Below are 15,057 nucleotides of genomic sequence, written 5' to 3'. Positions count from 1 at the left end.
ACATGGAGCTCTATGTGCAGTACTGGGCCCAGCAATTTAAAAACAATAGGAAGGTACTCAAATGTGCAGGTCCCTTCCAACCGGAACTATCACATTCTTTTCAAAATGGCACAGATACTTAGTGAAACAACAAATTAAGGTTCTCTCAATATCAGGTTCTCTGTAGTTATCTCAAAAATTCCATTAACTTTCACTAATTATATTTATCCAGAAGAGAGGGCAAAACTGCAGCTTGTGGAACTATGAACTTCATTTGCTGAGTTTTACAGTGCACTCATCTATCACAAATGGATATGTGACATCCCAAAAAGTTTCCAAGTCAAACAGATCTAGGAAATCTATAATGTATCAGACACAGTGGTAAACAGTGCCATGTGAAATAAATGCTGTTTCATACTACTTTCCTATTCAAACACTGTGGGCAACATGTCCTATGCTGATTTTAAACAGTCTTTGAAGAAGAGAATTATTTTACATGTTTTATGCTCCTCCGAAAGGTGTTTGCTGAAAAACTACATAAATCACTAGTGATAAAAGTATCCCAGCTAAAAGTTTCTCTAAATTTGAAGATCGGTCTCTGTTAAGATAATATATAGGTTGTGCTGTCATGTTTGCTTAAACCTAATGAGATCTATTTCCCAACGCCCCACCTTACCAAGCTGACTGTTGTTAGACAGATCAAATTTGCCTATTTCCAAAAAGCGCCCATGTTGAGCAAGACAACGCAAACTGGCTTGGAGCTTCTCTTCTGCCAAGGAATTTAACACAAGGTCCACACCTGCAATGAAAAGAGAAGCAACTATTTAATAAACTCAACTCTGAACTCTGCTGAGAGCCTAACCCTGCTTTCTAGTGACTCATTTTATCTTTAGAACCTGCAACTGCATAATGAGGCATAGCTGACAAAAGAAGGAAAAAGTATTTCTTGCTCTTACCTTTTCCATTAGTAAGTCGCAGTATATGTTGCTCAAAGGTAGTATTTCGGGAGCTGGCAAAACTATTGGCATCCAGCTCTGGGAATCTTGCTTGGAGATACTCACGTTTCTCAGTGGAGCCTGAAAGTAAAAGAAATGCTGAATGATGCCGGTACTCCTTTTTTGCGTTTGGTTTTTTAAATGATGAAACAGCCCATTTTCATCCGCACGTCATTTCCACAGGACTAAGTCTGAGCAGCCATCAAGCACTTGTTTCAAAGCTCTCATGCTCTCAAGGTGTCAAACCTTAGGACAAAGGCTGTCTAGTTGTTACTGCTCATTTATGAGCTGGAGCAAGGACTGGAAACAGACCAAGCCTTGCAACAGATAGACACTCTTTTACCATATTACTGAATTTAAAATGAAGTAGCCTTAATATTTTTCCACACTTCATTATATAGTGTACAGAGGTATATAGTGTACAGAGGTATATAAATTTGTCTGTTGAAGTTTCAAGCACAGTCAGTAGCTGTATTTACCATGTACCCCATTTTTAGTCTAGAAACTAGATCAAAGTTATAGAGATCATATTGAAGCAAAAAGTACATATGTAAATGCATATTTTTATATATAAACACACACAATTTCCTCTCTCATGTATTATTATTTCTTATATATATAAATTTTATTTTATTTTCCCCTGTGACACTAGACCCTCAGTACTCACCTACAGTAGTAAAGACACGGCAGCCCATGCTCAGGGCAATGGCAATGGCTGCTTGGCCAACACCTCCTGAGCCAGAGTGAATAAGGATACTCTCACCCTTCTTCATACCACCTCGAACCACCAAAGCATAATAAGCAGTGGCATAAACCACAGGCACTGAAGCTGCTTCTTCCAGCGTCCTAAGCAGCAAAGTGAAAGAGAGAACGTATCTTTAGCCTTGGAGAAGACTACTAGATTCTCTGATGAAAATTGCTTTTCTCCAATGGAAAGGTTAAACTGTTAAGATAGCTCACACATACACTGGGATTTTGGTGTTGGTTATGTTACTGCTTAGTTACCAAAATGTATTTGTGGAAGGATGAAACTCTTGGCAGCTGTGGCAGTCTGCTGGCATGACTGAAAAACATTTACACTTTTTGATCTAAGGGCCTAAGGAGATGAGAACCTGTGCAAGCCTCTATACAAAAACTAATGCTCAACTCCTGCAGTGAATCTAAGCCAAATCCTACAGCTGCTCAGGAGACTAACTCTTATCATTTCCCAGTTGGGAATCTACCCACTGTGCATTACTCTGGTCTGATTAGGGCTGTCATCAGCCTCAGGCAGGAAAGCAAATCTAAACCACACCCCAGAAGACAGAAGTGGACCTACCAGTTTTTAGGCACCTCCCATAGAAACCTCTTGTCACAGTCTACCACTGTAGCCAGCCCCTTTGCTGGCAGCAATCCCATCACCCTTCTTCCAGCCAGGTCCCGTCCTGAGAACTCCATGCCCAGCATGCACTGCTGCAAAGCCCAGTTACCTGAAAGAACATTATCATCTTTTACAAAGGCTATTTCTCTTCTAAAAATCCCTTGGTCAAGAATTTTTAGGTCAAGAATGTACTACCACTGTGGGTCCCAAAAATTAGAACCTCTGACAGAAAAAGTGCTGGAATTTGTCTACTACGCACACAGTTTGTAAGCCACCAGAGTTAATTTCTTGCTACAAAAGTAGCAGAAAAGGATGTGGTCTCATTAAATCTTACTCTTTATCCTTGATGATATTGCTTCAGTTTCCAGTTTTCATCTGAGAAATGTCATGGAAATTTCCTGTTTCAGAGGCAATTTTGTTCCTCCAAATAAGAATGATACATAAACTAGACAGCATGATCACAGCAAAAATATATTGCGACACCTTATTCTTTTGCAAACACTAACTTTTTAGGCAGAGACTAATCTCAAGTCATGAAAGGATACCAGGCCCTAGTAGTCACAGCCATAAAAATCTCCAAATGCACACATTCAACCCCCTCTCCTTTAAACAGAGCTTTAAAACCATTTAATAGACATTGCATTAATTCTTAACTCGCAGTAAGGCAAGATATTATCACCTTCATTTTGCAGACTGGAGATTATTTCACTTTGCATTTTTCTCCCCTAAAACCAAACTATATCCAGTAGCATGGCACCACAAAACTTCAACGTTTTCACTGTGGCATGTACCTTGTCCTTCCCTGGAATCTCCACTAAGATTTTTCACATCACACTTGGTATCTATATGCAATGGGGCTAGCAGTGTTTCCTCACAGTAAGGTTTATTAGTATTGCTACATGAAAAAAATGGGACTGCAACTGGAATTAGAACTTAGAGGAGTTTTTGGATGTACTGCAGCAGGGTTATACTTCCTTTTCAAAAAGTATGCTTTCCTGCTAAACAAAGCCTGATACACATTTTACACAGTGCCTAACTAACATTAAGGAGATTATGTGAATAAATTTTAGAAGAGTAACAGAAAACATCCATTTTCTTCTAGTGTATTTTTAACTCACCAGGAATAGCGTCTGGAGAAAGCTTTCCTGTGGCCAGCATAATGTCCCGGAAGTTGAGAGATGCATAATAGACTTTGCAGAGTTGAACATCGGGATTCGTTGTGTGGAAGTGTCGAAGCGGGGAGACAATCCAATGAAGAGATGAGAGGTCTCCACGAGTCAATACATTCACATAGGCATATTCTGTCAGCTCCAGAGGCTGTGCTGCAGAAGAAGGAACAATTTCAGGTCCAGAAAAGGGCAACAAAGCTGGTGATGGGTCTGGAGAATAAGTCTTATTCTCATGAGGAATGGCTGAGGGAACTGGGGGGGGGGGGTGTTAGTCTAGAGAAGAGAAGGCTTGAGGGGACCTTATCACTCTCTACAACTACCTTAAAGGAGGTTGTAGTGAGGTGGGGTCTGTCTCTGCTCCCAGGTAACAAGTGACAGAACAAGAGGAAACAGCCTCAAGCTGCACCAGGGGAGGTTTAGATGGAGATTAGGAAAAATTTCTTCCCCAAGAGGGTGCTCAGGCATTGGAACAGGCTGTTCAGGGCAGGGCTGGAGACCCTGTCCCTAGAAGTGCTCACAAACATGTAGATGAGACTCTGAGAAATATGGTTTAGTGGTGGTCTTGGCAGTCCTGGGGTAATGGTTGGACTTGATCTTAAAGGTCTTTTCTAACCTAGTTGATTCTATGATTCTACAATAAGAACTTTACACGCATTCATACAGGCACACGCTTTCCAGAATGAGTAAATTCCTTGTATAATTGCTACCTCCTCTTCCATTTGCTCTCCAGAAAGCCCTTTCTTAGCCTGCAATACTACCCATACTCTAAAGGGCTCATCCCTCTTGCTGGCACCAGAATACGCTACTGTTCAATCTGAGCTGGAGCAGAAGAATTCCAAATTATCCATTAAAAAATAATAATAAAAATAGTTGTAGCAACAGTAGCCACTAATTTTCAATTTTAAGTTCATTCAGACTCAAGGCCCTGCAAGTGATCCTCAGACCTCAAAGGCATTACCTTGCTGCAATGGGAGATGCCGGAATGAGCCCCACTTTCCATCACGGTACACATTCATCACAAGGTCCCTCTGAACAATCTTCTGCATCTCCAGAGAAGAGAGACTGGTGGGTGGGACAGCTGATGAAGGGTTCAAGTTGGAAACAAACACACACCTAGAAGCCAAGAGTTGTCATTTTACTTGTTTTGCTATAGCCTAAAAAGAAGCTAACACAAAGTAGCTCACCTCCAACTAAGACTCAAAGGCACGCTTACAGACCTGATTCTGTGGCCTTCTGCTTCAAGGCGGAGACAGTTCACCATTCCCAAGATTCCAGAGTTCCCACAACTGGTGGCAGTCAACCACACAGGCTGCTCTGATGGGTCAGCCAAGACCTCCTACAGGACAAGCCCAAAACTGTTTTACTAGGAACCACAGAAAGGAAATAGCCCTCATATCTTAAGGCAGAGATGAGTCACTTCTATTGTAAGAAAAGTAACTGAACACACACAGACATTGCTAAATATCTCATTTAGAAAATGTAATGATTTAGAAATTCAGATATCCAAGACACAAACTCTCACCTTTAAGGATTCAACCCACATAAAATGGGTCTCATCTATTGGCAGAAAAATGGGTGTTTTGGCAGGGGCTTGCCGACGACACAGGAAAATAACTGAGCCAAAGAATGATTTCTTCATAGCAACCAGATTCAGTGAGGCTTTGCTGAATAAGCCTTCCCACTGTGCCTGTCAAATCAGGTAAACCAACAATTAACAGGAAAGCCAACTAAAAATACAAGTCGCATCTATACTTCATGTTGAGTCTCCTCAAAGAAGGCTTCATGAGGAACAACAGGCACCGTCCATCTTTCTTGCTTTTGCGTGAAATCTTGGCATCTGTTCTGTATTGTCTCAGTACAAATATATATTTGATTAACACAACAGTGTTTTACTCATATCTAGACTACTCCTTCCCTAAAAGATCCTCAGAATGCAGTGGTACAAATATCCTGAAGCCCTGGTTAGGGAACTAGTTTTACTACACTACCAGGGTGTGCAAAAAACCAAGCGGTGACCATGCGGTCAAATCCCATAGGATACTGAACATGCCGAGAATTTAATTCCAGCAGTAATGCACACCTCCACAGTCAAATACAATATACAGATTCCAATACAGGAAATAATACAAGTGGAAACACTGAGCTTAGATGTTACCAGTTTATGTCACATAAGCCCTGTCTGCAACAAAAAAAACTAAAGCGTAACAGAGAAAACATGAAGCATCTACACACTTAAGTTAAATAAAATGGTATTTCAGAAAAACAATTATAATGCACATATGGAATATCCAGAAAAACTGAAGCTCCACTGTCTGAATGAAATGCAAACAACTGCAGGCTCCTAGAAAAGCACCCATTTGCTTTTCATATGCCAGACACAAAACAGCACGTTTTTACAGCATGATCCCTTGTACCAAGGACTAGGGTCAGTGTCACTACTTAGAAAACTTCAAGAACTATATTAAGTCCTGCTCACTTCCCTGTGTCATATCATTTTCCTTAGGGAAGGTGCATTCAACTTGCATGTATCTTATCCAAGGGATTTGCTAATATGAGACTAGTGACACAACAGATCTAGGTTTTAAGTTATCAGGTTCAGTAGCATCTCAGGATTTTCTTTTTATCTTTTTACACCTCACAGGGTAAGATACAAAGCTGAGAAACTTACCCTTTTCTTTTCAAAACCTTTGCAAATAGTGAACAGCTGAAATCCAGGTCATAGCAAAATCAAAATCCAACTACCACACTCCGGAATTATAGACAAAAAAAGTTAAAACTATTGGAAGTGCTACTCTCTTCTTACTTCAAAAGAAGGGTTCAAACTTAAACAGGGGAAGTTTAGATTAGATTAGATTAAATATAAGGAAGAAGTTGTTTACTGTGACAGTGGTGAGGCACTGGAATGGGCTGCCCAAGGAAGCTGCAAATGCTCCGTCCCTGGCAGTGTTCAAGGCCAGGCTGGACAGAGCCTTGGGAAACATGGTTTAGTGCGAAGTGTCTCTGTCCATGGCATGGGGGTTTGAACTAGATGATCTTAAGGTCTTCTCCAACCCTAACTATTCTATGATTCTAAGAGATGAGAGGCTACAGCCTCTCAAACTGGGAAGAATGCATGTGTCCTGTAGAGGGGCCATTTCCCATTACTGCTCAGTCTAACAGCTGCTAAGAGAAGGTGATGTCCCAGTTCCTACCCTTACCCTAGCCATTCAATCTTCCTCTCTTGTGCCAGCACTGGCATTACTTCACCTGCATGATGTACTGGTTCACAGATATAAAGTGGAAATGCAGATGCCCCCCACAACCCAAGGGCTTATTTTGCTTTACCTCATTATGGGACCAGATAAAGTGGGGAGAAAGGCAAGGAAGGAAGTGAAAAGAAGAAAAAAAAACCAGCAAAAAGCCAACAACAAAAAAACAACCCACAAAAAAAACCCAAACAAACCCAAAGAAAACCAAACATGAGAAAAAACCTTCCTTTGTGGAAGCACTTCAGTGTTAGAACTTTTACCAGTTTGTAACATCTCATTCCCAGCAGTGATACCAAAAGGAAGAGAGATATTCTGACACTGAGGATTTTAGGATCCTACAGGGATAAAGCTGTACCTCACCCAAAAATGCAGCACATTATTTTAGCTATAAAGGAATTGTTCTGGCCAGTGTTTTCATACAGATTATACAGATATACGAATGACAAGGAATTATTTTCAAGGCATTAAGAAAAGCTTTCCTGACTAAACTCAAGAGTTTACTCTCCCAACCTGATACATGGAAATTCACAACTCTATTTTGAAGAAGGGTTTATTACATTTTCCTGCAGAGGACCTCAGTGGAAAGTCATGTAGGTAATGTCTACTGAAGTTTCATCACAAAAGCATCTGCAATCCAGACTATCCACAGAAATTATCTGTCCTTCCAGGAGGCTTACCTCACTCAGGAAGCTGTGTTTCTGCTGTAGATCTGGACTTGTAAGGAAACTGACAATTTCTCCAAGAGTTTCTCCTTTAAGAAGAGTGTGTAGCAAAAGAAACCCTCCTTCTTTCACTGCAGCTGCCAAGTTAGAGAGAATTTCAGTGGTGTTCCCTACGACAGTTGTTAAGCAATTGTACACCACCAGGTCAGCATTGGCCAGATTTCCAGAGGGAAGGCAAGATGGATCCCACTGGCTAACAGAAACTCCAGCATTTTGTAGCTCTGTTTCATTATCTGAAAGACTTTTCAGGATGCGGTCAGTGGCAATGTAGTCCACTTGCAACAGGGGCTGAGCATTCAGAATACTTTTGATGCGAGAGAAGAGACGTCCGCTTCCTGCAAGAGCCTGTGAGAAAAGAGAAAGGGGAAACCAAGTTGAAACATAAATGATATCCAGAATTACAACTGGAACAATAGAAGTACATGATCCCGATAGAGGAAGGCCTGGAAACACTAGCTATGATTCCATTCCAGGCTTCCAGCTAACCTCTACTATCTTCATTCTGTGACTGGTCATGTTCTCCAATGCCACACCAAGGCAAGTCTTCAACTCTGAAGACTCTAGCAACCCATTGAGAAGAGGGTCATTCTGGAAATGCATTTTCTCTTGAGTCACAATCTGTTCCAGCTCAGAAGAAAGATTTCCATTCAGTTCCAGATGACATATTTCAGCAAGGATATGCTGAAGGCCCTTCTGTATGGGTGAGGACTCCGCAGCAGCTACTGCAGTTTCTAGTCCAGGGACGACTAATTTGACCCCATGCATGGCCACCTTAGCCTGTACGTTCTGGATAAGATCTGTGGAACAGAAGGGGAAAATAAAACAAAAAATAAGATTTTCTGAAGATTTCTTTCCCTCTTTGCCTCCATTTGCTACACCAGCTGATCAGCACCACAAATCACAGCATCTTCTATCGTCAGCCTAACCACAAAGACAGTGCATGATCCAGAACATTCATATTATTATGTATCATGCCGTAGCTGCAGCCCCAAACAGGAGGCTTTATGCAAGACAGTATAAACCACCAAATTACCTGTGGTGAGACTCCGACTCAAAGAAGGCAACTAACAGAAAACTTCTGATTTAGGGAGTCGTGGAATGACATTGTTAAATTTCCACAGAAGCAGAAATATTAAAATGCTTTTTTGCATTATAACTAGATGGAAAAGAACTTATCCTGACCGAGATCAGGATAGAAACAGCAATATGGAAAATAAGAATTCCACCACAGCATCCATAAAGAACTTTGGGAGCAGTATTTGGACACTGAAGAAAAAGAGAAATCTTTAAAATTTATTGCCAAATCAAAGGATGAGTTTGAGGACACTTTACCAATACAGAATGACAACACTGCTGTCCCGAGATATAACAAAATTCATCATTAGAGTAAAACTGCCAAAATATTAGTAACTTCCCTCCCCTCCTTTGAGGAAAAGTCACTTAAAGTGATGAGCTGAGTGGATGCCTCCTCATCCAAAGAGCACTGTACTAGGCTACCAGTTTCACAATAGACTAAGTTCATCCTATTCTTGCAGCAAACGCAACGTTTTTTTTTTGCATGCCTCACTAAACCACTTTATCCTTCCTTGGATATGCTCTTATGCCCACAGCCAAATGAGGATATGTAAGCTTATGCATCTCAGCAGGTTGCAGGGGAAAACAAAACAAACAAGCTAAAGCCTTGAGTAAGCCCGCTCTCCTGTCAGCGTTTGAAGCAACTAGGCTGGGCTCCTCCTGAAAGATGATTTGTGTGCCTCTGCTTGCAGAGGGGGTTGTGCCATTTGACACCACATTGACTGTTATAGACAGGTAGATGCCCCTCCCCACAGTTTTACTCCTCACCTACATTCTGGAGATCACAGAATGGTTTGTGTTGGGGTTGAAAGGGACCTTGAAGATCATCTAGCTCTAACCCCCCTGCCTCAGACAGAGACACCTTCCACTAGACCAGGTTGCTCAAAGCCCTGTCCTTCTACTTCAGCTAGAAGCAGTTTTTAGCTTCTAGCAAGTGTACAGACACAGGACCCCTGTTGAAGTCTTCAGCAGAGACCAACACTTTATTTCTTGGATATTGTGAATTAGTCTGAGAGAAGCTGTTCATACATTTGTCAGGCTGGAAGTCTCCCCTAGTGCGACAAGAAAACAATCCCACACTACCTTTGCAGTGCTCCAGGTAGGTACGAAGAAGGACGCTGGAAGACAAACAGTTACTCTCAATATAGGGCACAAAGCAGTATTTTTCTAGGGTGGGAGGGATCCGTTCCTGCTGTCGCCGTGGTGCAACAGAAGCATGTAGACCATTGATTTGAACACCTCCTGCTTTAAGGCTGCCAAGACAGGGGTCCACAACAACATCAAGAGCTGAAAGACAGGAAAGAAATGTAAGTCTGCACCAAATACTACAAGCATTTTATTCAACAGTGCTATGTCAGACTTTACAGAAGCTGCAGAATGGCTTGGAAACCAAGAGGTGCCCCTCAAAGTACATCCTGCTTCTTAGAAAGTCATACACTTATCCACACAGCAGTCAAAACAACTAATAACAGGCCGAGCATGATAAAAGTTACCTTCTACATTGTCCTGGTATTGGCGCACCTTCTCTTGATGCAGCACTGGATCAATACACACTGAGCGAATCCTGGTGGGTAAGCGCAGACTGCGCTCACTCTCAGCTAAGACCATCATGTGTAGCAGGGTGTCAAGGAAGGTCACCCAATTCCCATTCCACAGAACTTTCCCTGTGCTTGCTGCAGAAGAAAAGTAAAGGGAAACGTCACTGTGATTCTGTCATTCAGCAGATGCCAGAAGTCACTGCTTATCAAACACAAAGTCTGAAGTATGTACCCAGCTTCCCCTGTAGCCTCCAACAGTCACTTGTACATTGGAGATAACAGCTTTCCCAGTGCTCTGCCAGAACTCTTGGTTATTCTCCATTATCGCACAAAGTGTAATTACCACACAAAGCACAGTCAGGTGGACTACTGACAGAATTAAAAGATCAAATATTCATCATTACTATAATCATGCTCATCATTCTGCTACAGAAAGTAAATTTACCTTCACTATTGCATTCCAGAACACCCTGGAAAGTTGGTCCATAATTATATCCACGCAGATGCAGCTCTTGATAAATGTCTTCTTTCAAGAGGCCAGACTTTGAGCTCATGTCAGCTTGAGTCTGAAAGTCAACTAGCTGGTTATGGAAGTTCTTCAGAGCAGTGTTTTCTAGGAGGAAAATCTTCCCTGATGGGTACAGTGGCAAGAGTAAAAATCACCAAATGTTCATACATAATGGATTTTAATAGGACAGAGCACTCACAGTTCTTTGACTTACCACTCACAGTCAAATTCTCATTCCCTGACACTTCAAAATGGTGGGAAGCAGGCATGAGTCTTACTTCCAGCTGTACTGATCCTTCAAGAAACATGGAAAAAAAGACAGGATTATGAGATCATTCATTGCTACCACCCTCAAGCAGAGCCTTCTTTTTCACCATTTCTAGACTCAACACACACAACATGTAATAAATATGACCCTAACATGTGCTACTTGAACAAAGAAGTGAATTCATTCAGTCAGTTATGCCTCATTCTCTATAGTCTTGTTCCTGGGTTTGTCTTCACTTTCCCCTTGTATTTCTTTCCTCCCCCTGTCATCACCTTCATTACAGTTTGGCAGTTGTACCAGCACTCCTCACTCACCCTTTTTGGGAAGGATAGTTGCCTGGTGAATTGTGACTTCTTCAAACATAACAGCCATTTGCTCCATAGCCATGCCAACAGACTGTGCCAGAGTTCTCCAAGCCAGTACTAGGTATCCTGTTGCTGGGTACAGGACTCTACCATCAATGCAGTGACCAACCAGGTAGTGGTCAGGAGAGTCAGGACTCACATCTGGCAAAGAATAAAGAGCAGAATGAAAATAATAAAGACACCTTAATAAAGAAGTATTTTCCCCTCAATGTCTATAAGAGGTTCCAATTGTTCCCCCAACTATCCTGCCTGGCAACACGTAGCTCTTAAAACTACTAAGAGTCTGAATCATAACTGTTTCCTGCTCTATTCACATTCTTTCATACCATTTCAGAAGCACATCCAATCTTTTTCAATTAAAACAAAATATTAAGAAGATGGCTTCAAAAGTGCTGCTTTGAGTTTTCTTTTCCCTAGTTTTACAGAAGAAATGCAGATGAAAAGTGGGAAAAACAGAAAAACAAAACAGACAGGCACACACACCGATACTGTAGACTGAAGCAGATGCAGAGCCTTTGGAACCTGCTGGAAAGTCTTCAGCTTTTGGAACATCCCAGTCCTGGCTGTGGTCCCATTTGATGCATGGAGAAATAAGGGGTGTCCCCACTGGGACAGGGTATTCCACAGGTGGGAACAAGTTATTTCCAAGAACCTTTATCCTAGGAAGACAAAATGGATCAAGACAGTGTGCCTGGGGGAACAGGGGTGTGTGGAAACTGTTCATAGTACTTCAAAGGTCAGACAGCAATTGGTCTCAGGCTCCACATTCGAGATTTTGCTAGGAGCACCATGAGCACTTATTGTTAGAATTACAATTACAGTTAGCTGCAATCTACAAGATACCAAGCTTATTTCCAAGAGCTAGTTTCAGGTTCCTAGGCCCGTAAGATGGGATTCCTCTTTAAAAGGCATCTTCCCATCCCCAGCAGTCTCTACTCCAAGGCAATACTTCATAAGTGAGAACATTAAACATGTAAAGCACAGATGTAAACTCCATTTTCCAGGTTTATGGATGGAGTATTTCAATCTTTGTGAAAACATGCATGCTAGGAAAGAATTTATGTCTCTTCTCCAACTGATACCCCTCTCACCCTCCTCCCTTAGTCTCCTTACCCTGTTAAATGAATCTTTCCAGTTTGTGTTAGGAAGAACTCCAAATTATTTTTGTGCTCTTTCTTCATCAAAGGCAGAATGGTGCAAGTTGGTTTCAAAGTTCTCCTCAAGATAGCCTGGTCAAGTAGAGTCCATAATCACTGGTGGAAGGCATCACTACCATTTTGTTTCTGATTTTTTCTCTCTAATTCTCAAACCACTTCTGTTTCTGTGCCAAGAGTTGTGTGCTAGGTGCTGGAATGTGCACCATTTTAATAGGGAAGAGGAAGGCAGCACAACACCCCTCCAGCACCCCAAAAAGTAGCACATCTGGTAAAGCGGAACCTATGCAACATTAGTGAAATTCTGCCAAAACACAAATCTCCCTTTCCCAAGCAGACTGTCAAGTGGAATCAAAAGCTGCACTTCGAGAACTGCAAGATCATCCCCTCAAGCCTCCCACTCACACCCTTCCCCCCCTCCCCAATTTAAGGCCTTAATCCCAGGAGCCCCTTGCAGTCTGGAGCATTCTAGTGCATTGTCTAAGTAACAGCTATTAAAATAAAAAAAATGCAGCCTTGAACATCTGACCCAACTTGCAACTTCTCTTCAATTTGATACCATGGTCTTTAAAGGAGAAGGGAAGGAAGAGAAAACCAGATCACTCTCAAACCCAGCTGATGTAGTCTTTAGTCGCTTCCATTAGAGTCCAGACTGTATAACCATTTTAACATGAAGTGTATAACCTTTTTATTGAGGAAAAGGTCTGCCTAATTTAAAAGCTTTGCTCTGATTTTCTGCTCAAGTCACTTTGAAAGCATACATAAATATACCTAACATGACAAAAAAAATATACCCTGACTGGAACTCAGAAGCACTATATAACTATTAAACTTGATTCACAATTAACTATGATTCTGCTTAAGACTTTCGTCCTCTTGCATGCCACATGTCAAATAAAAAAAGACCGAAGTCTTAAGTGATAGGCACAAGATCACAGAACTGATCTTGTAGAGCAAATGCATCCTAATGCACCTTTACTATGAAGCTAATTCCACAAAGATCAGTTCCTACAGTGTGAGGAGAAAGGAATAATGATCTAGTGATTAGGGGAAAGCAGTTTATGAAGAAAGCAAGCTCCTATAATCTCAGGCTACCTGGCCTGGAGAATAGGAGAAAACACCACTCCCAGTCACCAACTTCTAAGACCAGAATCTCAAACCAATTCAGTGTACAGACAGTGATTACAAATTTTGAATAGAGGTGGCCTGCTAGTCTTTAATCTCTCCCCCACCCCAACTTTTTGCACACATTCTCCATTAGAACTAAACAAGGAAGTGCTTTTCTTACTCACTGCACATTTCAGAGAGCTAACCGTCAACTATTTGAAATGCATGGCAATGAATAAAGCAACAATGTATTTTTTTTTGTTAATAGTAACATAAACCACTGTCCCACCCCATACCCCTATCAAGAAAATGCTAGAACTGTGAGACACTCAAAAGTACTAGACAGAAAAAGTGTTCCCAGAACTGGGGAGGGGGGAGGTAAGAGGAAAAGCGGCTTTATCTCCTAGTCCTCAGACCCTCAATCTCCTTCCTGCAGCAGCATATCAATATAACATCATACCAACACAATCAAATATAATACCTGTAAAAGAGCATGTGGAGCAATCTCTACTACAACAGCATTCTCTGGAATATGTTTCAGACCATCGTGGAACAGCACTGGATTCACTAGGTTGTTCACATGATACTCTGCAGAGCAGCTCCTAGCCAGATCGCTCTGCCACTGACATTCGGGGATAGACGTACTGATCCATCGTGCTGAACGAGGTTTAGGGTGTGGAATGACCTACAGATAGACAAGGAAGAGGGAGAGGAGGAACACTTACATGTCACAGCTAACAATAAGGCAAAAATCAAGCAGCCCCTCCTTTTTGCAGGCCATTTTTCCCAGCTTGATTGCTCAGGATATTCTTCTACTTGGAAGTCTTCTACTTCGAAGTCTTCGAAGTATTCTTCTACTTTGAAGTCACAGGACTTCAAACCTCGGGTCTTGCTGAGGTCTACAAGCTTTTCAAGATTTTGTTCTCCTCCCAAAGAAAGGAGCCCCTTAAGCTCAGCATCACATATACCCAAATACAAATGCATGAGCGCAAGCCACATGAGCCATAGTTTGGCAACATTACCTTTTTCAGGGCACTGAGCAGCACTGGTGCAATAGATGCCATGTAATAGGAATGATATGCGACTCCAGCACTGCGCACCTCCTTTGCAAACACACCCTTCTTTTTCAGTTTAGCTACAAACTCATTCACAGACTCCTAAGAAGAAAAATATAAGTGAAGTAAAATAAAAGCTCACAATGTATTTGAGCTCTGTATGAGTGACTGTACTCCCCTCATGGCCTTCATCACTTGCCACTTAAGGGGAGCCGTATCTGGGATGAGATTATTGCCCTTCTCAGCCTTACAATAATGTCATCATGCCCATGGCTATAAGACTATTCAGTGTAAAGAGATCTTCTATTACTAGCTTACTGAGGTACTATCATTACTTCGTCTCACAGAAGATTTGCATGTTTAAGTTTATACAAAGCACCATGTCCCCTCCCATTGTGTTACTCCAGCTCCCCTTTGTAAGGAGCTGAGCTTTAACTCAGCTTCAACCTTTCTTCAAACCAGAACTTCACAAGTCCCAACCACAACTCTATAGTGTGTACCATATCAGTTCCTTG

At 41.7% G+C, this 15,057-nt stretch overlaps 1 protein-coding gene across 1 annotated transcript in view; it reads right to left on the bottom strand.

Moving 5' to 3' along the window:
- The window catches only part of FASN (fatty acid synthase), a 44,332-nt gene that overhangs the window by 10,814 nt on the left and 18,461 nt on the right, over positions 1 to 15,057 (bottom strand). The window contains exons 13-31 of the mRNA XM_057405369.1: positions 14,510 to 14,644; positions 13,969 to 14,172; positions 12,340 to 12,455; positions 11,710 to 11,885; positions 11,176 to 11,367; positions 10,808 to 10,888; positions 10,531 to 10,716; positions 10,041 to 10,220; positions 9,631 to 9,834; positions 7,960 to 8,270; positions 7,429 to 7,818; positions 5,026 to 5,190; positions 4,721 to 4,839; positions 4,462 to 4,616; positions 3,453 to 3,656; positions 2,293 to 2,443; positions 1,642 to 1,820; positions 936 to 1,055; positions 656 to 778 (exon numbers count right to left, since the gene is read on the bottom strand). Of these exons, the coding sequence (XP_057261352.1) occupies positions 656 to 778; positions 936 to 1,055; positions 1,642 to 1,820; positions 2,293 to 2,443; positions 3,453 to 3,656; positions 4,462 to 4,616; positions 4,721 to 4,839; positions 5,026 to 5,190; positions 7,429 to 7,818; positions 7,960 to 8,270; positions 9,631 to 9,834; positions 10,041 to 10,220; positions 10,531 to 10,716; positions 10,808 to 10,888; positions 11,176 to 11,367; positions 11,710 to 11,885; positions 12,340 to 12,455; positions 13,969 to 14,172; positions 14,510 to 14,644 (3,391 nt within the window). The remainder of the gene's footprint in view (positions 1 to 655; positions 779 to 935; positions 1,056 to 1,641; positions 1,821 to 2,292; positions 2,444 to 3,452; positions 3,657 to 4,461; positions 4,617 to 4,720; positions 4,840 to 5,025; positions 5,191 to 7,428; positions 7,819 to 7,959; positions 8,271 to 9,630; positions 9,835 to 10,040; positions 10,221 to 10,530; positions 10,717 to 10,807; positions 10,889 to 11,175; positions 11,368 to 11,709; positions 11,886 to 12,339; positions 12,456 to 13,968; positions 14,173 to 14,509; positions 14,645 to 15,057) is intronic.

Source organism: Pezoporus wallicus, unplaced genomic scaffold (genome assembly GCF_028554395.1).
Source record: "Pezoporus wallicus isolate ANWC-B61680 ecotype Strahan unplaced genomic scaffold, APGP_CSIRO_Pwel_v1 contig_7750, whole genome shotgun sequence".
NCBI classification, from domain to species: Eukaryota; Metazoa; Chordata; class Aves; order Psittaciformes; family Psittacidae; genus Pezoporus; species Pezoporus wallicus.
Note: the sequence above shows the minus strand (reverse complement) of the source record. Positions and strands in the feature narration are given on the sequence as shown.